Here is a 26266-nt window from a genome sequence, read left to right on the forward strand (position 1 = left end):
AACACATTTCTCCCTCTCCTAATTACAGCATTTTCTATTTTCTAACAGAATAATGAATGGCATTTGTTCTGAATCTGCACTACCAGTAAGCTTTCTTTCAAAATGTTTCAAACCAAAAAAGAAAGAAATAGAGAAAGGGATTTCTTGGCTTTGGGGTCGTTATACTAATTTTCACTATCCATTCTGGATACCTTTATTTTATTTATTTATTTCCATCATTTCTATCCCGCCTTTCTCACCCGAGGGGACTCAAGGCGGCTTACAAATTTGGCAAAATTTAATGCCAATAAATAAAAATACAATAGAATAAAACATAAAGCAGTTAAAAACAGTTAAACGTATAACACTATGCAATATACAAATTTAAAACAATACAAAGTGCTTAAATCATTCATCCGCAAAACCTTGTACATAAACCTTGATCCAGACCGAGTCAAAACCAACAGAGCTTATTCTTTAAATGCTTGCGCGCATAGCCAGCTCTTCAATTTCTTTCTGAAACCCAAAAGGGATGGAGCCTGCCGGGAGGGAATTCCACAGCCAAGGAGCCACCACTGAGAAGGCCCTGTCTCTCATCCCACCAGCTGCAATTGCGAGGCAGGTGGGATCGAGAGCAGGGCCTCCCCAGATGATCTTAAAGTTCTCATAGGAGGAGATACATTCGGACAGGTAAGTTGAACCAGAACCGTTTAGGGCTTTGTAGGCCAAGACCAGCACTTTGAATTGAGCTCGATAGCATATTGGCAGCCAGTGGAGCTGACGCAATAGAGGAGTGATATGCTCCCTGTACGCCCCTCCGGTTATAAGCCTGGGTGCTGCCCGTTGTACTAATTGAAGCTTCCGGGCCGTCTTCAAAGGCAGCCCCACATAGAGCATGTTGCAATAATCCAAGTGGGATGTAACCAGAGCATGGACCACCGTAGCCAAGTCAGACTACCCAAGGTACGGGCGCAGCTGGCGCACAAAAATCTTCTTAAGCGGATGCCTCTCTCTAAAACATGGAAATGTTTCTGCATGAACTACAAAGTCATCTATCCAAATAAAGTCAGGGTTCCACTGCATTCTTTTCTGCATCTATTTGTCTTTGTTTCCAGATATTGTTTTTCTCTACCCCACTTCCATTACATCTTTCTGTCATCTTTCTGTCCTAACAGGCATTCAGTATTTAGTTCATTAAGGTTGATTTAGAAAGAGGCATCCTCTTAACAAGATTTTTCCTAAAGATGTTCTGCATTTCTGTATCTTAAATCTTCAGGCTTCCCCCACCGCTGAGAACAGGTTTTCATGAATGGGGGCTCCCATGTTGATTGCATAAAGGTGGCGACTCCAGGTGGGACCAAACTAATCCCTATCTCTGTGTCAGAACCATTTTAAAAAATAAAAATACTTACTACTTCACAAAAAGGAATTTAGAAATTCAAATAACATATTGACTTGAATTAATGCTCACCTATTTTGGCTAAATGACCTTGCCAAAATCGGGCTGTGCATTAGATTTGTTTAATATTGAAATCTTAGTGTTGAACCCAAATCAAAAGGGGAAGGTGTTTCAGGAGCTCCTCTTTGAGGAAAGTCATGTCTAATTAAATGGCCATGGCTCAATGCTATGCAGTCCTGAGATTTGTAGTTTGGTGGGGTATCAGCATTCTTTGGCAGAGAAGGCTCAAGACCTTGTCAAACCACAACCCCCAGGATTCCATATCATTGAACCAAGGCAATTGAAGTCAATTGATTCTACAACATAGATGCACCCAAGGGCTTTTTTTTCTATCATTGGAAACTTTAGTGTTCTAACACAATTGTTTATAACAAAGGAATTCTAAGTAGGCAGCAACAGCAATGTACACCTTTTTGACAAAATTACAACAAGCACACTTTTTGCTGCAGCAGATCAAATTAGGCAGCAAATACTTTTTTTGGTTTCAGAGTTTTGAAAATTGAGGTGCACATTAGTTTCAATGGCACATTAGATTTGAGTAAATGAGGATATTAATAAAGCATAAAATATGAAAAATAATGTTTAAGAGGAAAAATGAAGTAATTGTATATTATTTCCAAATAACAACGGATGTAGTGTTGATTTGTTCACAGTAAACCAAAACTATTAGGTAAACATTACAAGGAACAATAGTTAGCCAATATTTATTCTAGCACTATGTTTCTCTGTTACCAAAATGAAAGAGTCAGCAGACTGCTTGCACCCTAAGACTACTGATTGTTTCATTTCCAAGTCATGATGGTGGAGCAACATCCTTTCCAAAAAAAGATTAAACTGATTCAAATGATATCAAAACTCTAAACAAAGACATTCTGAGAACCGCAGTGAATCTATAATTAAACTACAATAATATGTACTATGACCAATGTATTTAATGTTATTCAACAGAGAAGCACACAAATCTTTTTCCTAGGCATACAACCCCTTTACCTGGCACCAAGTCTGATTAAATCGGATGACATCTAAATAAACCAGATTCTCATTTTGTCTAAGTTACTGAGACAAATTAAAATTGTGGCTTGAAATCCTGGTTTGTTTCAAAACTGGTAATCAGTTTTCTAATGGGATGAAATGGGAAATTATAGTTAATTAAAGACATCCTGTTTTGTTCGCAGACTGCTACAAAAGCCTGTGGGCATCTCAGCTTAAATAACAAAATTATAATGGCCATATTGAGCCATAAAATATTACAGTGCAATTGACCATTTAACTACAGTGCTAATTCAATACTTAATTTTAAATCATGTTTTTTACCCACCTTGTTTCCACCAAATAAGCAGTGTACGTTTCCTGCATGTTCATGGCATTCCGTCCTGTCCGTTTCTCGGCTTCTGCAACACTGATTTCTATTTTCTTCAATAAACAATCTTCCATCATCTTTTTCACCAAGAAAAAAAATACATTTGTAAGTACTGTATCATTTGCTTTGCACAAGAAAGTAGTGTGTGCTTTATTTTCTGCTAGGAGCAAAGCCTGGCTCTTAACAAGAGAAAGCCACATTTAATTTCTTGTTGTCAGAGTGCCTCATTTGACAATACATACGTATATTGTGATATTCAGCCTTTTCAAAATTAGAAAAAGGAGGGTCCTATTCACCTCTTTTAACCATCGCAGGGGAGAAAAAATCCTACCATGCTATCATATTGTCCTTTAAATTAAACCAATTGAGTAACAAAGGTAGACAAGAAAATTGAGGTTTGTGGAACTAAAACAGCTAGACTGACCATATTGCACCAGCTGGTAGTCCTTATCTGGATCAAAAGAGGACCTATAGAAAGGAGAATGAAATATCAAGCATTCTGTTTTCCTTTCTGCTTCACAGGGTTTTTGTGTCTTGTTAGTCACTTACAACACATTTTGCTAAATTAACAACTGCTTCAGGTTTCAACATATAATCTGCATGTTTTTGTGACAGCTGAAACAATTCTGACAAGATAACCTCAGCAAATAGATTGATATAATCCCGTTTCAAACACCGAGTTTTCAAAATCAGTTCTGAGATGACATTTGGCAACTCAGGCAAACAGTAAAATGTTCCTAGCCCCAACTCCAGATGACATTCACAAGTTTTGTGGACAGGAGGTAAATGAACTCATAAGTTCATATTGTCTTCACAATGATCCATTCCATGCCCATGCAGAACAGAGGTGAGTAACTAAGGCTATACTGAATTCTGGTTCTCTAAAATTACCATCAGCCCTAGTCAATAGTAAGGGATGCTTGGAACAGCAGTCCAACAACATCAGAGTTACAACTGTCCATTATAATGCTCGACCTTTTGCAGAATGAGGAACATGGGAACACATCCTATCTCTCCAATCCAACTATATCGTAGGTTGTATCTACCTTGCCAAATAATGAAGTTTGAACTATATGGCCAGCGTAGACACATATAATGGATATCAAACTGCATTATTTGGCAGTGTAGATCTAGTCTTAGAAGTCTTAGATACAGATGCTTTCAATTCTCTGAACCAGCATCTAGGTAACTCAACATAAAAGACCCAAATAGCCTAGAAAAAAAACATCTCAGATGATTGAACATCCACCACATATCTTGTAAACCTTCTTAATTAGATGCCTAATACAGTAGAGTCTCACTTATCCAACATAAACGGGCCGGCAGAATGTTGGATAAGCGAATATGTTGGATAATAAGGAGGGATTAAGAAAAAGCCTATTAAATATCAAATTAGGTTATGATTTTACAAATTAAGCACCAAAACATCATGTTAGACAACAAATTTGACAGAAAAAGTAGTTCAATACGCAGTAATGTTATGTAGTAATTACTGTATTTACGAATTTAGCACCAAAATATCACGATGTATTGAAAACATTGACTACAAAAATGCGTTGGATAATCCAGAATGTTGGATAAGCGAGTGTTGGATAAGTGAGACTCTACTGTAAATGAAACTACCGTTCACTGAAGAATCTACCAGAGTCCCATGATGTAAGACGAGATCAGGTGTTGTTGAACTACAGCTTACATTGTGCTAAGTGTTGCCTAAACTACCAAGTGATGGTATTTGTTGCCAGATTCTCCACTCTAATCCAACAATTACATGAAACAATCAGAAGTCTGCTAGAGAATGAAGTCACCACTAACTGTCTTATGCTCTTTTTAATAGCTTAAAAAGATTTAGTCTAACAGTAAGATGATTACTCAACACTGTCTCTACTTGTTGAATTTAATCTCCCTACAATGGTAACACTTAATGCTTGTGATGAAGCCAACAGCATCCACAAAGCTTATGGTGTAATAAGATGGACACAAGAGTCTTCACTGATTTTGCTGTAGCACAACAGAACAAGAACTTTATCTGGGAGGAAATTAGTCTGCTAGTACTCACAAACACTTTAAAATTGGATGAAGGGATCTTTGAAGAATCCACTACCCTGGATTATTTTCACATTCTTACTCTTTAATATTGCTTTCAACTTTACACAAATCCCCAGCTCATTCCTATTAACTGGAGGGAAGTGATAAAAAAGGGAAGTGTACTTATCCCTTTTGTGATGAATGACTACAGCGGTGGTAATTTCAGAACTATGTTGCTGAGTTTGTGGCCTAGCACAACCAGAAGAAAGTAACCCATCTCCTTGACTGAGCTACAAATAGAAGCACATTCTAGCACTGTTAGGTGCAACCAGAGGCGGTTCAACCACCAGGCCAACTAGGCAGTTGCCTGTGGCGCCATCTTGCTGGGGGCGTCATCAAGGCAACTCTTGTCTCCTGCAGCCTGCCTCACTTATCCAACACTTTTATTTTTCAGTGATGGGGTTGGGGAGGGGGGCAAAATTCTGTTCGCCTACACTTGAAAAATACCTAGAGCCTGCTCTGGGTGCAACCAAAAGAAACAATGGAAGAGAAGAATGCTAAAGATAGTTGATAATTCCTCATTTGTCATACAAATCAAAACAAAGATCCTAGAAAACAAGCTTCAACTTCTCATACAGTAATACAGAAATAACAATAGGGTGATCTCATTCACTACTCTACAACATCTCCAAAAGTAACATTTGTTTTTATGATATTTAAATGAACTTTGTTCCATATGTAAGATCTCTGGCAATGTCTTTTTTTTAAAAAATGTCTTTATCTCTTCATAGTTCTAATGCTATATTTTGCAGAAATGCTTTTTAAGATAAATATTAATAGTGATTCCATATTAACAGTGGACAAGCAAAGCAATCGAGCACCACATCTGTTCCAGCTTCTTACACTCGGTCCTGTTGAGGCAGCTGAGACTACTAAGCACCAAGGCAAAAAAATTCCCCCTTAAGGTATTATTATGGAGTTTATTTGAGTAAGGCTACACTAAGGAGTTGCCTGCAGTAGCAGGTCTTTGTCCTAAACTTCAAATGATTTCTCTCTTCTGCTCTAACTTGCAGTCTTCATCACTTTCCATTTTAATGTTATCTAGCAAGCCCATTCTCCTTTTGTTAATCATGTCACTTCCAACCCATGTCAGTCTATTGTAGCAAATATGAATGTATTTATTTTGGAGCTTTTTAAAAAAAAACTTAACAAAATACTGATGACTGTGAGAAATTATATATATTTCACCTTGGTTAGGATTCCAAATCCAAAAACAGATCCCAAAAACAAGAATCTCACATACACACAAAGAAAGAAAGAAATGAAAAAGAGAGGGATAGGGGCTAAGATAATCTAAATGAAAATAAAGTATAGCAGGCCCTTAGTATTTGCTAGAGTTTGGTTCCAGGGCAACCCATGAATATCAAAACCTGTGGATGTGCAAGTCTTGTTAAATACAGTGGCACAGTAAAATGATATACCCTATATAAAATGGCAAAAAACGTTTAATTATGAATGCACCTGAATATCTTAAGAAACATGACTAGCACTTTCAACTCACACTTTGATGCAACAACATTGACATCCATTATACAGTCATCTTCCAGCATTGACTGTTGTAGATTTGATTTGACTTTTATAGATTTGATTATTCATAAATATAATTTAACACGTTCTCTTTGGGCATCTCTCTAGGTCCTCCAGAGCAACTATATGGCCAGCTTCCACCAGAAGGACCTAGATATTCCTAGACAGAACACATCTCTAGGAATCGCAGTGACCTCCAATGCAATTCTGAAGTCAGTTTTCAGTGGACAATGACCACAGGGTCATGCTGCAAGTTCCAGAAATTCCTAGAGGAAAGAGAAATAGCAATTTCCTTTGCTGCTTTTCACTTTCACAGGAGTCCTGTGCCCCTAACCCCAGGGAATGGAGGGCCAATAGTATTTGTTTATTTATTACATTTATATCCCCACTTGCTTCCTCTGAAGAGTTTAGGGTACTACATGTGGTTCTCCCTTCCCCAATTAAGTGCCAAAACAATCTTGGGAAGTACATCAGGCAGTGTGTGATTGGCACAAGCTTGTCCAATGAATTTCACAGCCCAGTGGGGACTAGAAGCTTAGAAGCAGAGTAAGCCAAGTTTCCTGAAAGCTGGTGTTAAATATTAAAACACTAGTGTCATCACTACAGGCGCCTCATGGCTGCAGCACAAGGGCGGCTAGATAGCCCATTGTTGTTGTTTTCGTATCAAGGGAAAGAGAGATGGACAAAGAAGAGAAGGGATCTCAGCTGACGCAGCTTTTCTCTCTATCATAAGCCAAACTGTACCTGACATAATTCCCAGTTATGCCCAACTCTCAAAAAGGCTGGATCTACACTGTTGAAATAATGCAGTTTGACTCTACTTTTAAATGCCGTGGCTCAATGTTGTAGAATTGTGAGAGATGTCCTTTGGGGAGGCACCAGCACTCCTTGGGAGAGAAGACTAAAATCTTGCAAAACAACAACTGCTAGAATTACATAATATTGAGCCAAGGCAGTTAAAGCGTTATCAAACTGCATTAATTCCTCAGTGTAGATGCACCCAAAGAAACAGGTAACCATGCAGGGCCCTCCCAGGTGATGCGCCTATCTCTCCCCTCCAACCCGCCCCTTCCTCCATTCCCACGACTCCCAATGCTTCTCTATATGTGTATGTACCTTCAAGGCACCTGCTGACTTATGAGCACTCCATGTATTTATAGCAGGCATAGGAAAATTTCAGCCTTCCGGGTGTTTTGGACTCCGATTAGTTTCCGGACCCAATTCAAAGTGTAAGTTATTACCTATGAAGCCCTATACTCTTTGGGTCCAACCTATCTTTGAGACCACATCATTTTCTATTAACTGGCACAGGCTTTAAGATCTGCCAGGGAGGTCCTCTTCCTGGTCCCACCTCCGTCTCAAGTGCGGCTGGTGGAGATGAGAGAGAGGGACTTCTCGGTGGTGGCCTCCTGGCTTTGGAATGCTCTCCTGAGGGAAATCAGGCTAGCCTCACCCTCCAAGCCTTCCACACATAATTGAAGATGTGGCTTTGACCATATTTACGAATATATACGAGGACCTTCAGATTCTTTATCAAACACTTTACAAGGCTGAGACTGATTACTGTTGTTTTTACTTGCAGCAATCACTGTAGTTCACTGTTTTAATTAGGGGGAGTTGTAAAGTTGTGATGTTTATGTTGGCTTTATGTTTTTGTTTCTGCACTTTTTGTATTTTGTATGTTGCACCTTGAGTGCTTTGTGAGCCGCCCCGAGTCCCTCTGGGAGATGGTGGCTGGGTATAAATAATGCATGTATTTATTTATTTACCATACCTGTAACCTGCCTTTCTCAACCCCAAAGGAAACTCAAGGCAGCCTTACAAAGACAATAATTCAATGCTGCACGTATACATATATGAAGAAATAAAAAAAAACATTAAATGCAACCAATTAAAACATAACATTAAAACAAGAATTAAAATAAAGTTTTATTAAATAAAGTTTTATTTTTATTATTATTAACTCCCACAATTCCTAACAGCCTACTGGCTGTTAGAAATTGTGGGAGTTAAAGTCCAAAACACCTGGAGAACCAAAGTTTGTCCCTGCCTCTTTTTTTAATGTCAGGAGCAATTTGAGAAACTGCAAGTCATTTGTGGTGTGATAGAATTGGCCGTCTGCAAGGACATTGCCCAGGGGACGCCCATGTGTTTTGATGTTTTTACCATCCTTGTGGGAGGCTTCTCTCATGTCCCCGCATGGGGAGCTGGAGCTGACAGAGCGAGCTCATCCACGTTCTCCTCGGGTTAGATTCGAACCAGCAACCTTCAGGTCAGCAACCCAACATTCAAGTCATTACTCCTGCTAGCACAAGGGTATAACCCACTGCGCCACCGGAGGCTTGCCCATGCCTGATTTATAGGGTTTCCTTAGGCAAGGGACACTCAAGACACCGCCTCTGAAATAGAGCCAACAGCAGCACTTGGTATTTGTTAGCAGTCTCCCATCCAAATACTTGCCACAGCTGACCCTGGTTATCTCTCAAGATCAGGCGAGATCTGTTACCACTGGGGATATTTTGGCCCTGCCCTCCCACCCCATTAGTGACCCCTCTCATCTTATCCAACTAAAGGCTAAATATATGAAATGCTTGGGACCTTGTACACCGGGCATGAGCAAACCTAGGCCCTCCTATCGGCTGTTAGGAATTGTGGGAGTTGGAGTCCAAAACACCCGGGGGGCCTAAGTTTGCCCATGCCTGGCGTAGAAGCAGCCCAGTTGAGGGACACTCAGCCTGGAGTAGGAGCAGAAGCAGCCTCAGTTCTCCTCGCCCCGCTCCGTAGGCCGAAGCCTCCTCCTGGTGCCTCACCGCGTAGGCTGCTGCCAGTCCCCCGGCGCTCCTGGCCGCCTTGCTGGGCCTCCCTTCGTGGCCGTCGGCGGCCTGCCTCTCTCCGGGCCCCGGGCTGGAAGGCGCCTCGGCCTCGCCGCCGCTGCTACTGCTCCCGCTCTCCCCGCTGCTGCTCCCTTCGGCGCCGCTGCTGTTGCTGCCGCTGCCCGGGCTCTGGGCCCCGGGATGGGGCTCCTCCATTGAGGCAGGCGACGGGTAGGAGGAGGCGCCGCCTCCGAGGAACGCTAGGCCGCCGTCCGCGCAGGCGCAGAGCGAGCCGGGCGGAAGGGAGGGGGCGTGGCTTCCTTCCTTCGAGGAAGGAGGAGAGAGAGAGAAGGAAGAGGAAGAAGGAAAGAGGGACCAAACAGGAAAAACTCATTCAAAATACCCCGGACGGATGACCATCCAGCCTCTGCTTAAAAGCCTACAATGTGTCCAGAGGAGGGCGACTAAAATGATCAAAGGTCTGGAGAACAAGCCCTATGAGGAGCGGCTTAAAGAGCTGGCAGAAGAGAAGGCGGAGAGGAGACATGAGGGCCATGTATCAAGATGTGAGGGGAAGGAGCAGGCTTGTTTTCTGCTGCCCTGGAGACTAGGATGCGAAACAATGGCGTCAAACTACAGGAAAGGAGATTCCACCTGAACATTAGGAAGAACTTCCTCACTGTGAGTGCAGTTCAGCAGTGGAACTCTCTGCCCCGGAGTGTGGTGGAAGCTCTTTCCTTTGAGGCTTTTAGGCAGAGGCTGGATTTTCCTGCTTCTTGGCAGAAAGGAGTTGGACTGCATGGCCCACGAGGTCTCCTCCAACTCTTATGATTCTAAGGAGCTTCCACCACACTCCAGGGCAGAGAGTTCCACTGCTGAACAGCTCTCACAATTAGGAAGTTCTTCCTAATGTTCAGTAGAATCTCCTTTCCTGTAGTTTGAAGCCATCCTATTCCAGAAAACCAAAATGCTCCTGAATTGTCCACCTTGGGGCATGGCTAAGGTAGTGATTCCTTTGCTTTTTGATGTGTCAATGAACACAAACTTTGTTTCACTTTTTAAAATTGTTATAAAAATACTTTTCAGTCTATTGTGTTTATAGAACATGTCTGTGAAACATAATTAGATTGTGTTCTCAAAGGCTTCCATGGCCGGAATCACTGGGTTGTTGTGAGTTTTCCGGGCTGTATGGCAAACACCCAAACATCCAATTCACTATGGAAAAACATCAAAGCATCCAGGCGTCCCCTGGGCAATGTCCTTGCAGACAGCCAGTTTTCTCACACTAGACGTGACTTGCAATTTCTCAAGTTGCTCCCGACATGAAAAAAGACCCATGGAAGAATTACAGAAAACCTACACACATGGATAGATACCTACATTAAAAACTCCAACTATCTCCCAAGTTTAAAAAAACAACCCACAATTAAAGCCCTGGCAGACCATGCAAAAAGAATCTGCAAACCTCACCTCCTCCAAGATAAACTGAACCACCTAAACTGGGCTTTACAGGCCAGTGGACATCAGAGGAGCAGCAAGGCCGAGAACAAGCAACAAGAGTAAAAACAAAGACCCACCCAAAGGAAAAGTGTTCTTAACATACATCAAGGAAACTCCTGGCCGCATAGGGAAGCTGATGAAGAAACACAACCTACAAACTATCTATAGGCCCACTAAGAAAACCCAACAAATGCTACATTCAACAAAGGACAAGAGGGATCCCCTCTCTCACCTCTGCAGGAGTCTACCGTAATACCATGCAGCTGTGGACAAGTCTACATAAGGACCACCAAACACAGCATTGCCCAAGTACGAATCAAGGAACATGAAGAGCACTGCAGAGTAACTCAACCAGAGAAGTCCTATGTGTGTTATAATGTGATCCGCCCTGAGTCCCCTTCGGGGTGAGAAGGGCGGAATACACAGAGACTACACAGAGAAGCCACTGAAATCCACAAGCAGGTGGACAATTTCAACAGAAAGGAGGAAACCATGAAAATGAACAAGATCTGGTTCCCAGTATTAAAATCAGGACAGTAAATGAAGAACAACACTCTGAAAACGGGGGAATTCCAGACAGGAAACAATCAGGGCCAGCTAACACCTCCCAACAAAGGATTCCCCCAGGCAAGAAACAGCCAGGCTTTGAAGCTGCAAGGACATTAAATGCTAATCAAGGTAGACAATTGCAACATTTGCACTTTCCTCATGCAGACAAGCGTTCTTTCTCCCACTTTGGACATTCCACAGATATATAAACCCTACTTGACTAGTTTCCAGCAGACCTCACAATCTCTGAGGATGCCTGCCATAGACAGGGCTGTAGTGGGGGGGGTTTAAGGATTCAAACACCCCCTGAAATTTTTCAGGTTTAAAAAAAAACCTGGTTTACCCGTGAATTTTAACTGGTTAACCAAATCCCCATTATGTCCACTAAAGTTTACCTGTCATGAGTATGAAGTTTATCGATGGAGCCTGATTTCTAAATTATTTTGCGTTATGGAACTGCTCTTCATGATTTGCACCAAAAAAAAAAAGTTTCAACCCGCCCCCCAAATCTTTTTTGGCTATGGCCCTGAGCATAGATGTGGGCAAAATGTCAGGAGAGAATGCTTCTGGAACATGGCCTTACAGCCCAGAAAACTCACAGCAACCCAGAACACAAACTTTGTTTCATGTTTTTATAAATTGTCATAAAAATTATTTTTCAGTCTATGTGTATATAGAATGTGTCTGTGAAACATAAATGAGATTTATTGTTAGACCTGGGCTCCATCTCCATAATAATAATAATAATAATAATAATAATAATAATAATAATAATAATAATAAACAACTTTATTTGTATTCTGCTCTATCTCCCCAAGGGGACTCAGTACAGATTCCAACTGACAAAAAGATAAACATTCAATGCATTGAAAACCAATAGATATAAATCCAATAACCAAGCTAACCAAATCTCAGATCCCACATTAGACCAACATCTAAACCAAGTTAAAAACACACAATCCAAGATTAATTAAAAACCTGACCTAACAATGAATTCAATATAAAAGCACAATCAACCATTTATAAAACCACATGAAAGATCATTTGCAGTATTGAAAATTAATTATGTGGCCAGTAATGTCAACATTGGTCATCAAATATCTCATAATGTAAATGCTGATATTCCAAAATCCAAGATATATCTAATCCCAAACATTTAGGATAAGAAATATACAATAGGGCTTACTATCTCCTATCCACGAATTCAACCATCCACGTGGTTGTTTTAAAATATTCAAAACAAAATTCCAGAAGGTAAACCTTGATTTTGCCGTCTTACATAAGGGACATGACTTCACTACACCTTTGTACACAAAGGGACTTGAGCAGTCACAGATGTTGGTTTCCACGGGGGTCCTGGAACCAAATCTCATAAGATGCTGTTACACTTCCCCTGAAAGATTGTGTCCACAGCTTGGGAGTGCTCCTGGATCTGTCACTCCAGATGTCAGCCCAGGTAGATGTGACGGTCAGGAGTATTTACTGAGGGCCCTTCCAGACAGGTCCTATATCCCAGGATCTGATCCCAGGTTTTCTGCTTTAATCTTGATTATATGAGTCTGCAGCTTCAGGTAATCTGGGATAAACAGAAAACCTGGGAGTGGGATCAGATCCTGGGATATAGGGCCTGTCTGGAAAGTTCCCGATACGCCAGCTGTGCCTCTTCCTAGATTTGGAGGGCCTGAAGATGGTAGTGCATGCATGCACTGGTAACCTCAAGGTTGTGCTTTACATTGGGCTACCTTTGTATCAAGTTCGGAAACTCCAGCTAGTTCAAAATACAGCAGCCAGATTGGTTACAGGAACATATAGGAGAGTGCGACCAGGAATAGATGCTGTTATATTTTCCCAGGATGACATGGCTGATGAAGTCGGTCATCTCACATCATTTTCTTCCATACAGGTGTAAAAATACAAGACTAAAGCATCCCTTCAAGTTGTAAGCTCTCTTAACTCTGCACTTCTGTACAATCTGCTCCAAACAGTTAAGTCCTGGGGGGCGGGGGGCGGGGTGTGTGTGGCTACTCCAACCAGCCAGGACCTGATTGGTGACCGTCACCCAGAGGACCTTTTCATTGGCTGCCCCAAGACTGTGGAACGACCTGCCAGAAGAGCTCCAACGGCTAGATCAGCTGTTGAAATTTAAAACCCATCTAAAGGCCTTCCTGCAGGTCTACCCAGCCAGTTTTAAGCATGAATTTTAAACTTGTGTCTTGTTTAATCTCTGTTCTGTGGATGTTAATATGTATTTTATATTAAAACATTTTAATATGTATTTTTTAATAAAAATACATTTTAATATGTGTGTTTATATAATGTTTACTATGTTTATGTGTTTTAATTACTGGAATGCTGTAACCCATATTGAGCCACAAGGAGAGGCAAGGAAGAATTAAATTATTATTATTATTATTATTATTACCTCGTATTATTATTATTATACCAGGGGCCCAGTATACGCCCCATGGGCCATACTCCCAGGGAAATTAAAGGCTTGGTGCCTGCTTGTTTATTATCATTCCCAGCAGTTCCCCTGCTGATCTGTCCCAAGACCCATAGCTTGAAATAGCAACTTTTGCGACCTTACTTACTTTACTTACTTAGGACTGGGTAATGGAACATAAGGGAACCCTGGTGGTGGCGAAGTGTGTTAAAGCGCTGAACTGCTGAACTTGCAGACCGAAAGGTCCCAGGTTCAAATCCCGGGAGTGGAATGAGAACCCGCTGTTAGCCCCAGCTCCTGCCAACCTAACAATTCGAAAACATGCAAATGTGAGTAGATCAATAGGTACCGCTCCGTCGGGAAGGTAATGGCGCTCCATGCAGTCATGCCGGCCACATGACTTTGGAGGTGTCTATGGACAATGCCGGCTCTTCGGCCTAGAAATGGAGATGAGCACCAACCCCCAGAGTCAGACATGACTGGACTTAACGTTGGGGGAAACCTTTTACTAATGGAACATAAAGGGTGGTTGCAGTACAGCTTGAGTTCTGTGTGTCTTTACTTGGAAACATGCTTATTTACTGAAAAATCTCACTGATTACACCAGATCTACTTCTTGGATAAATGTCTGCAGCAGTGACTTCTCCTTTACAGTGCAATCTAAGCGTGGGTTATTCAAAAAAGGAAGTGGCATTATAGTTACTGAGTATCATTGTTTATGACTTCAATCTTCATATTTTAAACTGAAATGTCCTCAGCATGTGGGCATTCCTATTTCCATCAGTCTGGCTAGCAGTGAAGCAGGATATTAATAAATAATAATATGGTACGCTATCTTCCAATAAGTCAGACTATTGGCCCATCCAACTCTGTATAGTTAGCTTTGATTGGCAGTAATGGCTTTCCATAGTTTGAGGGAGGACTGTAAGATTGTGCTGCATTTTTAATACGGATTAATTTTAGTCTTAGGTCAATAAGTAAATTGTATATTCTTGTTGTGTGCCTTCAAGTCATTTATGGGTTATGGTGATTCTAAGGTGAAGCTATCACAGGGTTTTTGCTGGTAGAATTTCTTTGGTCATCTTAAGAAAGTATGGCTTTCTTAAGGTGACCATGGGTTTCCATGTCTGAGCTGCATCTACACTAGAATTAATGTGATTGACTCCACTTGGTAGAATGGAATCCTTATAGTTTTACAAGATCTTTGGCCTCCTCTACCAAAGGGTGGGGCTGCCTTCCCATACTACAACTCCCAGTATTCCATAGCATCTAACCATGGAGGTTAATGTGTTATCAAACTGCATTCATTTTATTGTGTAGACACTCCTAGTCCAACCCTCAAACCACAGAGATCACAAGTTTTTCTGAATTGGACGTTAAGACAAGACAGAACTAGGCAACCTGACTGCCCTTGTTCTGTGATATTCAGCCTAGAGATTACCAGCTCAAAAGAGAAAAGAGTAATCAGAACAACATGGGGCTCTAACATACTTGCATGTGCAAGAGCCAATTCAATTTTCCTTGTACTCTCATAAATAAAGATGGAGCTCCCAGATTCCCATCGCTTTCACTTGGGACCCAACCATAACAATTAGTGGCTTGCTGTGGGTCTTTTGGGCTGCATGGCCATGTTCCAGAAGATTTCTCTCCTGACGTTTGCCCACATCTATTGCAGGCATCCTCATAACAATTAGTACTTGATGAGGCTTATATGGGATTCACATGAGTATTTCATGTACATCGATGATGCAAGTTCAAAAAAAATCACATCCTTTAAATTCACATATAATTGATGCAAAAGACATATCTCACTGTTCATCTAGCATAAACACCCCAAAGACCACAGTTTAATGAGAAGCAGATTTTGGGCGACAGTGTGCAACCATGCATAAAATGGACTTAGGTTTATGAAACAAATCTTAAATCAATCCTACTCTAAGAGCACTTTTGCAGTTCGCATAATCAAAGGAAGATTTTGTGCCAAGAATTGTTCAGTTTTAAATGCCTGGGAAACTCTTTTTTTAATTGCAGTGAAAAGGCAAAGGTAACAATAAAATAATCTTGGAAGAAATTTGTACAAACATTGAAGACAACAGAATAGAAACCAGATATACCGAAAGCACTCTATGGGTCAGTAAAATAATCTTGGAGTTTATTTTAACTGGAGTTGGGAAAGGAAGATAGATTCGAGAGGGCAAATGCATGCAAGCTTAGCTCAGTATGGCTGTTTTGCCTTCTTAAAACTAAGTGAAACAGCTAAGTTGGAGAATCATTCAGAGCCAGTGGTTGATGGCAAGATTTAAAGGGACAATGCAAAGAAACAAAGGTGTCTAGATTGCAAAGATAACAAGAGTTTGATCCTTCATATTTGCAGCACAAACAAAACATTTTTCCAAGAGAAACAAAATGAAAGCACAATAGCACTAACGCATCAACATGCATTTATCTTCAATGCAAGACTGATGGAATGTAAGGTTAAAACAGTAGATAAAACAAAGAACAGGGCTCCTGCAACTTTAACTTTTGAGTAGAATGCTTTAATGAACTGCTGAATTATTTTCTTCTATATAATTATAAAAGGTACATAACTATTATTTCACCTGGCAACCCAAAATGACTTTTTAAAAGGTAAAGGTTTCCCCTTGATATTAAGTCTAGTCAAGTCCAACTCTGGGGGGTTGTTGCTCATCTCCATTTCTAAGCCAAAGAGCAGGCATTGTCTGTAGACACCTCCTAGGTCATGTGGCCGGTATGACTACATAGAGTGCTGTCATCTTCCCACCGAAGCAATATCTATTGATATTTGCATGTTTTGAAACTGCTAGGTTGGCAGAAGCTGGGGCTAACAGTGGGAGCTCACCCGGCTCCAGCGGATTCGAACCACCAATCTTCTGGTCAGCAAGTTCTGCAGCTTAGTGCTTTAACCCACTGTGGCCTTTTAAGCAGTGGTAAATATGGCTATACCTTCTGAAGAAGAAACTTTAAGTTTAGACATACAGTATCTTCATGTAACTGAGCTCATTTCTTTTGATCCATTGACATTGTAATAGAGTACTTTGAGTGATTTCCGACTTAGAACAACCCTAAAGTAAGTTTTCTAAGACCAAGAGTGTATGATTTGCCCAAGATCACTGTGTTTCCATGGCTGGGTGGGGTATTTAAACCTTGGCATCCAGAGTTTCAGTTCAACACTCAAACAGCTATACTCCACTGGCTCTGTGTTAGGCCAAATAATACGAATTTGGGCAACAACAATATGAGCACTCATGCACTGCCATGTGAATAGGTTCCTCTGGGATGACATATTTCAAATGGTGCCTGCTTTAACACTCTCTGTGTCTGTCTCCTGTTTTTATGCTCACCTCCAATCCCTTCACAATGCATTTTGGGGGACCATGCCTGTTGTGATCTTCTCTTTTGAATTTCTCTTTGCCTGTGGAACACAGTGGCAAAATGCTTGCCTTGTGCAAATCAAAACAAACAAACCAATCTCACATAAAAGGTCCACTCAACGTATATGTACTGGCATATAATGCCTGACATTCATTGTAGCCTCATTGGCATACTTCGTTCAGCAGTGTAAACCTGGAATTCAGTACACAATGTGTTATCAACCAAACTGAAAGCAGTTCTCAAAGGTGGCCTGCCCAGCATTCCTGTTTTTACAGTCCCACTGAAGCTACAAAACTGTCAGCGATTGAGAGCACACAGCTACTGTGTGTAGATAGCATGGGCACTACAAGCAGTTTCATAGATTATACTCATATCAGTGAGTCACAAATTGTGTAGGCTTTTCATCATCACTGCAGGAGCCGCAGTGGTGCAATGGCTAAACCCTTGGGCTGGCTGGACTGCTGACCTGAAGTTTGGGTAGCTGACCCGAAGGTTGCCGGTTCGAATCTGCAAGACAGGGTGAGCTCCTGTCTGTTAGCTCTAGATTGCGGGGACATGAGAGAAGCTTCCCAGTAGGATGGTAACACATCCAGGCATCCCCTGGGTAACGTCTCTGTAGACTGCCAATTCTCTCACATCAGAAGCGACTTGCAGTATGTTCTCAAGTCACCTCTGACATGATAAAAAAATTATCACTGCACTTCTAGAAATAGCAAGTTTTAAAATGAGGCAGAAAATGTAAAGAATTATAGGCATTTGCAAAAAGGGCAAAGATGAGCACTGTTACATTTTTAAAAAATAATCTAACTGTGTTAGAAAAGGGAGTATACTGAAACATTCATGACATCTACTGAGTCCATAAGATCTGATTCTAGAAGTCATTTCCAAAAGTCTGGCTGCTGGACAAAGCCTGAATTCTAAGAAAAGAACATTCAGAGTTAAGAAAATACATTGCTATTACTGATAAATAAAATATTGCTTGCTTTTTAAGGCTAATGTATGACGTTGAAATGACTATTAGTGCATTTAGGGATGTGTATACTTAACTTGTGTTACAGATCGATGTTGGATATCTTTAAAAGAGATGTGGAGATGTTGGACTCTCCACATCTACTCGGAAGTAAGTTCTACTGAGTTCAGTGGAACTTATTCCTCCGTATAGGACTGTATGCTAAATAACTTTTGTACTGCTTTCCTCAAGTTGAAATCATCACATTTCCTTATGTTGCAACCACCATTTGAGAACAGCTTTCAACTAGTTACTGAACTATTTTATTGCTCTGATGCAGCTGCATTGCACATACATGAAAGGTGGAGTGCTAACAGCATTTCTAAAAGCACTGCTGAATTTTACACACATCACTGAGTCTGAAGGACGTTGAAGATGTAGCTTCCTGAACTTAATTTGGTCCTTCAAACTGTCTCAAACCAATATGCAAACTAACCTGACTATAACATTGTCATTTTTGCCTGCTTTTCCTTCACACTCTTTTGTATGGTTTTGGTTCAGCCCTTCATTGGTTTCTATGTAGAGTAGCAGATCCTGTCTCCCTCTACTGGCTTGTGTCCTCACTGTTATGTTTTCTTAGGTTTCAATAAGGGTCCATCACATATTCAGCCCTACACTTTTGCAAGATTCATACTCATGGTTTTAATTATTTTCAGATTTGAAACCCTGCTGTCTCTCGAAGTTGGGACTACCATGTCAACATCCCACATGGCAGCTCCATCCTCAGAAGGCGAGTGAGGGGTGTGTGCCCAAAAACCCTGTGAAAGTGGAAGAATGACACTCATTTACCAGAATACTTCAGGAAACTGCCTTATACTGAGTCAAATCATAGTCTGTCTAGACCAGTGGTTCTCAACCTGTGGGTCCCCAGGTGTTTTGGCCTGCAACTCCCAGAAATCTCAGCCAGTTTAACAGCTGTTAGGATTTCTGGGAGTTGAAGGCCAAAACATCTGGGGACCCACAGTTTGAGAACCACTCATCTATACAGTGGTTTCCAACCTTTGGGCCTCCAGGTGCTTTGGACGTCAGCTCCCACAGTTCCTAACAGCTGGCAAGCTGGCTGGGATTTCTGGAATTGAAGTCCAAAACACCTGGAGGCCCAAAGATGGGAACCACTGAACTAGCATAATACTATCCATGCCAACTACCAGAGGTGCCTTTGGGTCTTTGCTACAAGAACTGAGCCACTGATAGATCTAGAGTAGACCTTATGACAGCCTTTCTATTGAAAGCTTGTGCTTAGCTGTCAAGTTGCAGCCTTTCCCCAAGTACCTCCACTATGGAAAACCACCCAGTGCATTTTGACCACTCAGTCATTCCTTTTGATCATTTGTGGGTTTAATTTTTGTGGGTTTTATTATTCACAGCCTAAGATCCTCTAGTGTAACTCTTGTGAGATATGTATTTTCCCTTTTCTATCAGAGAGTACTTTACTTACTTACTTAGGCGATCCCTCATTGTCCCAGTATGATGGCCTTCCAGGTGTAATGTCCTGGCCGTGGATACATAGGTGACTGTGGAGCCCTATTCTTGACTTCCACAGTGAGGACATCAGTTTCCAGGTGGAAGGTGGTCCCGATCAGGGTTGGCTTGATGCACCTTCCTCTTGGCATGCTTCTCCCTTTCACCCTCCATTTGTGCCTCTTCAAATTCCCCAGCACTGCTGGTCACAGCTGATCTCCAGCTAGAGCGCTCAAGGGCCAGAACTTTCCAGTTCTTGGTGTCTATGCCACCATTTTTAAGGTTAGCTTTAAGCCATTTATACTCTATAGTACATCTACACTGTATAATTAATTCAGTTTCACACCACTTTATATATATATATACACACACACACACACACACACACACACACACACACAGAGTAGAGTCTCACTTATCCAACATAAATAGGCCAGCAGAATGTTGGATAAGCGAATATGTTGGATAATGAGGAGGGATTAAGGAATTAAAGATTATGATTTTACAAATGAAGCACCAAGACATCATGTTAGACAACAAATTTGACAGAAAAAGTAGTTCAATATGCAGTAATGCTATGTAGTAATTACTGTATTTACGAATTTAGCACCAAAATATCGCGATGTATTGAAAACATTGACTACAAAAATGTGTTGGATAATCCAGAACGTTGGATAAGTGAATGTTGGATAAGTGAGACTCTACTGTATGTAATCTTTACTGAATATTTTCTAAAATCTTTAAAAAAAAACCCATAATTTTGAAATCACACTACTTTAACTGCCATGGCTCAATGCTATTGAATCCCGGGATGAGGCACAAGCATTCTTTTGCAGAGGAGGCTAAAGGCCTTGGAAAACTACAGCTCCCAAGATTCCATTACACTGAACCATTACAGTTAAAGCAGCATGAACCTGCAATAATTTTACAATATAGATGCGTCTCAGAACTCTGTAGCTATAAGAAACTGCAAATCCAAGAATTCCATGGGATGGAGTCATGGCAGTTTAAACTGGCCATTGTTTGGTCTTTTTCAATATCCAAATAGAAATACACAAGCATGGAGTCATTGGGAATGGGGTCCAGAGCATCCAAAGATCCATCACACTTTAAACAACAACAGAAAATACCTTGTCTTGTTGGGGAGGCAGACCCTGCCAAAGGGTAGCCCCAAATTTTGCACAACTAATAGAGAGTGGAACCAGTGAGGTGTAGTGCACTATGACTCTGGAGTCCAGGGTTCAAATCTCCACTTAATCACGAAACCCACTGAGTGACCCTGGGCAAATCGTACACTCTCAGTCTCTGAGAAAGGCAATGGCAGACTCCTGTTGAAAAAAGTATGCCATGAAAACTCTGCGACACCTAAGGTCACCACGATTTGCAAACTACCTGAAGGTATGTGTTGTCGAAAGCTTTCATGGCCGGGATCACAGGGTTGTTGTATGTTTTCTGAGCTGTATGGCCATGTTCTAGAAGTATTCTCTCCTGGCGTTTCGCCCACATCTATGGGAGGCATCCTCAGAGGTCGTGAGGTACCTACCGGCTGTTAGGAATTATGGGAGTTGGAGTCCAAAACACCTGGAGGACCCAAGTTTGCCTGTGCCTGATTTAGAGCAATTAACACACCATTGTTTTCCTGAATTTAGTGTACTGCTATTTTTTAAAAGTCAAAGTCATTTTACTTTCTACACAAAAGTGATAAGATGGAGGAATACTTGCTCTAGTGCTATGGACTCCTTCACCCAATGTTTTGTTCCTCTCTTTCCAAGAAAATAATCCACGCATCTAATCTCGCAGCTCCCTTAAAATGAGTCTGAAATTAGGTGTTTTTCAAAGAGCTTTGGGCAGTGCCTGTGAGCATAGAGGAGGAGCTGGAGCAGCTCGGCATTGTCATCGTGATATCAAGTCTTGCTCCAATGCCAACATTTCCTTCCCCCTCCTTCCCCCCACCCATATTTGTGTGTGTTCAGAAAGTCAAGCTGAGCCTGCTCATAAACTTCAGTTCCTGGGCGGACCTCACACACATACAGCTGGATTTGAAACAGCTGGATCTGCCTCCCCTTTGGTTTTATCCAGGAGCCCCTCAAGCCCTGGGCTGCCCGGCGGAAGATGAACCCACCTAGCCTGTGAAGCTGGGATCCAGTCGCTTGAGAAAATCCTGAAAAATGGGTTATTGGAGGAGCCTTCCTCTTCTGCTGCTGCTACTGATGCGGTTGCTCTGTGAGTACAGAAAAGGCTCAACAGCTGGGGGAAGTAAGGGGCTGTTTATTTTCTTTCTTCCAGCACAGTTCGCTTCTGCCGGGAACAGATGGAGAGAAATGCTGGAAAATTGGATCTAAAACTTCCCTTGCAAATGCTTGCTTTAAAATCTTATCTGGCTTCTTCCTATGAGATGGAAAATGTTTAGCATCTGTAACCAGCTGCTCTGATAGATATTATTACAGTATTGTGTGTGTATATGCCTTTAAGTTTCCAATCGACTTATGGCAACCTCATAAATTTTGTAGCGTTTCCTTAACAAGGGAGTGTCGAAGGTGCCCGTTTCTTCCTCTGAAAGAGAGCCTGCAGCACCTGATATTTGTTGACAGTCTCACACCCATAGACTAACCTGAGCTGGCCCTGCTTAACTTTCAAGATCAGATTATATTTGGTGCCTTTATATTATCTGGGGAGCCCCCGGTTGGTGCAGCGGATTAAACCGCTGAGCCGCTGAACTTGCAGACTGAAAGGTTGTCGGTTCGAATCTGGGAAGCAGGGTGAGCTCCCACTCTTAGCCCCAGCTTCTGCCAACCTAGCAGTTCAAAAACATGCAAATGTGAGTAGATCAATAGGTACCACTCCAGTGGGAAGGTAATGGTGCTCCAGGCAGCCATGCTGACCATATGACCTTGGAGGTGTCTATGGACAACTCTGGTTCTTCGGCTTAGAAATGGATATGAGCACCGACCCCCAGAGTCGGACATGACTAGACTTACTGTCCTTTACCTATACCTATGTTATCTGGGTCTTAAATGTGAAGAGAAGTCAGTTTTAGAAAGGAAACCTTTGGCAGTTTGACCATATATTGCTGTTTTCATTTAACCACATTGAAATGGGTTGAAATGTACACATGACATAAATTGTGTAATTTCAATATGTTTGGATGCTGAGATGTTTGCAGCCTAATTCTTGTCACTTTCTTTTGCACAAATCCATGCCTGCACATAGACTTCACTCAGGGACAAATTATCTTTAAGGCAATGAAGAATGATAAAGAAGGAAAATAGGGCGTCCCGCCCCCCCCCCTCCTTTTGCAACAGCATCTTACTATTGAGCAAGGCAGCCCAGCTTGCGTGCAAGGAAAGAATTCTTTGTTACACACCCTCTCTTTATATTTCTATAATGATCTGTTATTACTGAAGATACAGCTTCCTTGCCAGAGTTTGGGAAGCATGTCTCACTGTACTATAAATGCCTTCAACTTTATTTTTTTCTCCTCCTTCATATGAGTAAAGCATACAAGCAAAACAAAGCAAATACACATGTAACAACCTCTGTGAATATGACTTTTTATGGAATTTATTTACAGTATTTTACCGATGCACATAATTTCTGCTAAAATTGGATGCTATATAGATCTTTAAATAATTGAAAGCTTCTGTTGTCTTTGCCATGGCATATAAATCACTTGGGTTTAGGTCTACCAGCCCCTGTAATGATGATTACTACTAGCTCTTACAATAGACCAGGGGTCAATTTGAGTAGCAATGTTTAAATATCATACTGGTAATTAGAAGGATAAAAGCGCTACATGTAGGCTGAAGAAACACAAAGATATAGAATGGGTGACACCTAGCTTGACAGTAGTCCATGTGAGAAAGATCTTGGAGTCTTCATGGACAACAAGTTGGACATGAGCCAACAGTGTGATGCAGCAGCTAAAAAAGCCAATGGTATTTTGGGCTGCATCAAAAGGAGTATAGTGTCTAGATCAGTGGTTCTCAACCTGTGTATCCCCAGGTGTTTTGTCCTACAACTCCCAGAAATCCCAGCCATTTTACAAGCTGGGAGTTGAAGGCCAAAACATTTGGGGACCCACAGGTTGAGAACCACTGGTCTAGATCAAGGGAAGTCATGGTGCCTTTGTTTGTATTCTGCTTTGGTTAGACCTCACCTGGAATACTGTGTCCAATTCTGGGCACCACAGTTCAAAAGAGACATTGACAAGCTGGTACTCAAAAGCTATATTGACAAGGTGTCCAGAGGAGGCTAACTAAAATGATCAATGGTCTTGAGAAGCGTCTTAAAGAACTGGGTATGTTTAACCTGCAAAAAAGAAGATTGAGAAAAGACATGATAGCCATGTATGAACATGTGAAAAAGTGTCATAAGGAAGAGGCATCAGGCTTGTTTTCTGCTGCCCTGGAAACAAGCCTCCTTCCACACAAGTGTATAAAATCTATATTGCACTGGATTACCTGGCAGTGTGGACTCAAATAATCCAGTTCAAAGCAGATATTGTGGATTGTCTGCATTGATAGTCTGGATTATGCGGCTATGTGGAATGGCCCTAGGACTCAGAGCAATGGGTTGAAATTATAAGGAAGGAGATTCCACCTGAATATTAGGAAGAACTTCCTGACTGTAAGAGCTGTTCAGCATTGGAACTCTCTGCCACAGAGTGTGGTGGGAGCTCCTCCCTTGGGTGCTTTTTAACAGAGGCTGGATAGCAATCTGTTGGGGGTTCTTTGTGCTTTCTGCATGATGGGAGATTGGGCTAGACGGCCGATGCGGTCTCTTCCAACTCTACAATTCCATGATTTTACTTATTACACTAATGGTTTAATGCTTCTTGCACCACTACTATAATGCTGAATTGACCACAAGGATGGCAAACTATTTGACATCTGAGTCTATATACGATGTTTCCAAGAACAGATTTTTGTATTGTGCTAGCTGTTTGCATTCAATAGGAGTTCTGTATTACAGTTTGGCACATCTTTGCGTGGAACAAGAGCTCTGGTTTAGGTTAAGGTTTTTCCCTGACGTTAAGTCCAGTCATGTCTGACTCTGGGGGTTGGTGCTCATCTCCATTTCTAAGCCAAAGAGCCGGCGTTGTCCGTAGACACCTCCAAGGTCATGTGGCTGTCATGACTGCATGGAGCGCCTTACAGATTGGCATGATCTTTCATAGAACAGGAACTCTAGTTTGCAGTCTGTGAACATTTTGCTGGATCTTTGATTTGCAGATTGGTAAAATTTTGCTTGGAACAGGAGATTTAATTTACAGAGATTGCTGGAGCCATCCCAAGTCCCTGTCCAACTGACATTGGATCTCCTCATCCGAATCTGTCCTCACACACTACCACAGTTCTAGGAGCCCCTGGTGGTGCAGTGGGTTAAATCATTGTGCCGGCAGGACTGCTGACTTGAAGGTTGGGTTGCTGACCTAAAGGTTGCCAGTTCGAATCCAACCCGGGGAGAGTGTGGATGAGCTCCCTCTATCAGCTCCAGCTCCATTGGGGGACATAAGAAAAGCCTCCTACAAAGATGGTAAAAACATCAAAACAGCCGACCATCCCCTGGGCAATGTCCTTGCAGATGGCCAATTCTCTCACACCAGAAGCGACTTGCAGTTTCTCAAGTTGCTCCTGACACGAAAAGAAAACAGAATTCTACTTGCTACTTCTCTGTTTCCAGCCCTAATTCAAACAGTTGGTTATGACGAAAAAAAACCTCTATATAGCTGGGGTCCTAATCTCTGAAAGGCTGTAATCTCCCCTAAGAGCCTGTCTGTGCTGTGAGATCTTCAGAGAGACGGCTGTCTTCTTTGTCTTATCACACTTGCAGTCATATCCACTGGGAACATAGGGGTAGGCTAAACTTGAACTGAACTTAAAATGGAAACAGGAAAGTGTAGATAATAGAGAGCTCTGTGTTGTCGAAGGCTTTCATGGCCGGGGTCACAGGGTTGTTGTATGTTTTCCGGGCTGTATGGCCATGTTCTAGAAGTATTCTCTCCTGACGTTTCGCCTACATCTATGGCAGGCATCCTCAGGTACCTCACAACCTCTGAGGATGCCTGCCATAGATGTGGGTGAAACGTCAGGAGAGAATACTTCTAGAACATGGCCATACAACATACAACAACCCCATAGAGAGCTCTGTTGAAATGAACAACTTCTGTTGGAATTTACCATAGAGTTACATTGGAGGATCTAGATCAGTGGTCCTCAACCTTTCTAATGCCATGACCCCTTAATACAGTTCCTCATGTCGTGGTGACCCCCAACCATACAATTATTTCCGTTGCTACGTCATAACTGTCATGTTGTTACTGTTATGAATTGCAATGTATGTGATATACAGGACCAAATTTGGCACAAATACGCTCAAATTTGAACACTTGTGGGGTTGGGTGTGTGTGATTTCATCATTTGGGAGTTGTAGTTGTAGGGACTTACAGTTCACCTACAATCAAAGAGCTTTCTGAACTTCATCAATGATGGAATTGAATCAAACTTGGCACACAGAACTCCCATGACCAACAGAAAATACTGGAAGGGTTGGGTGGGCATTGACCTTGAGTTTTGGAGTTGTAGTTCACCTACATTTATTATTTTTTCTAATTTGGATTTTTTATTATAATGAGTATGTCATTGTCATTTTATACTTTTGATATTAGTGAAGTAGTTATGGCATTGAA

The 26266-nt window shown here is 41.6% G+C and overlaps 2 protein-coding genes across 4 annotated transcripts in view; one reads left to right on the forward strand and one right to left on the reverse strand.

The window, feature by feature from the left end:
* Positions 1-21725, reverse strand: part of snx4 (sorting nexin 4) — a 58364-nt gene extending 36639 nt beyond the window's left edge. Inside the window, exons 1-2 of one of the 3 annotated variants that reach the window (XM_062974021.1) lie at positions 21701-21725; positions 2757-2875 (exon numbers count right to left, since the gene is read on the reverse strand). In XM_062974021.1, coding sequence (XP_062830091.1) covers positions 2757-2875 — 119 coding nt within the window. In that variant the 5' untranslated portion in view covers positions 21701-21725. Of the gene's footprint in view, positions 1-2756; positions 2876-9220; positions 9514-12575; positions 12788-21700 lie in introns of those variants that run through there. The other 2 variants (XM_062973958.1, XM_003214881.4) reach the window with 2 other exon arrangements.
* Positions 21666-26266, forward strand: part of LOC100556560 (TGF-beta receptor type-2) — a 48615-nt gene continuing 44014 nt past the window's right edge. Inside the window, exon 1 of the mRNA XM_062973860.1 lies at positions 21666-21801. Coding sequence (XP_062829930.1) covers positions 21747-21801 — 55 coding nt within the window. The 5' untranslated portion in view covers positions 21666-21746. The remainder of the gene's footprint in view (positions 21802-26266) is intronic.

Source organism: Anolis carolinensis, chromosome 1 (genome assembly GCF_035594765.1).
Source record: "Anolis carolinensis isolate JA03-04 chromosome 1, rAnoCar3.1.pri, whole genome shotgun sequence".
NCBI classification, from domain to species: Eukaryota; Metazoa; Chordata; class Lepidosauria; order Squamata; family Dactyloidae; genus Anolis; species Anolis carolinensis.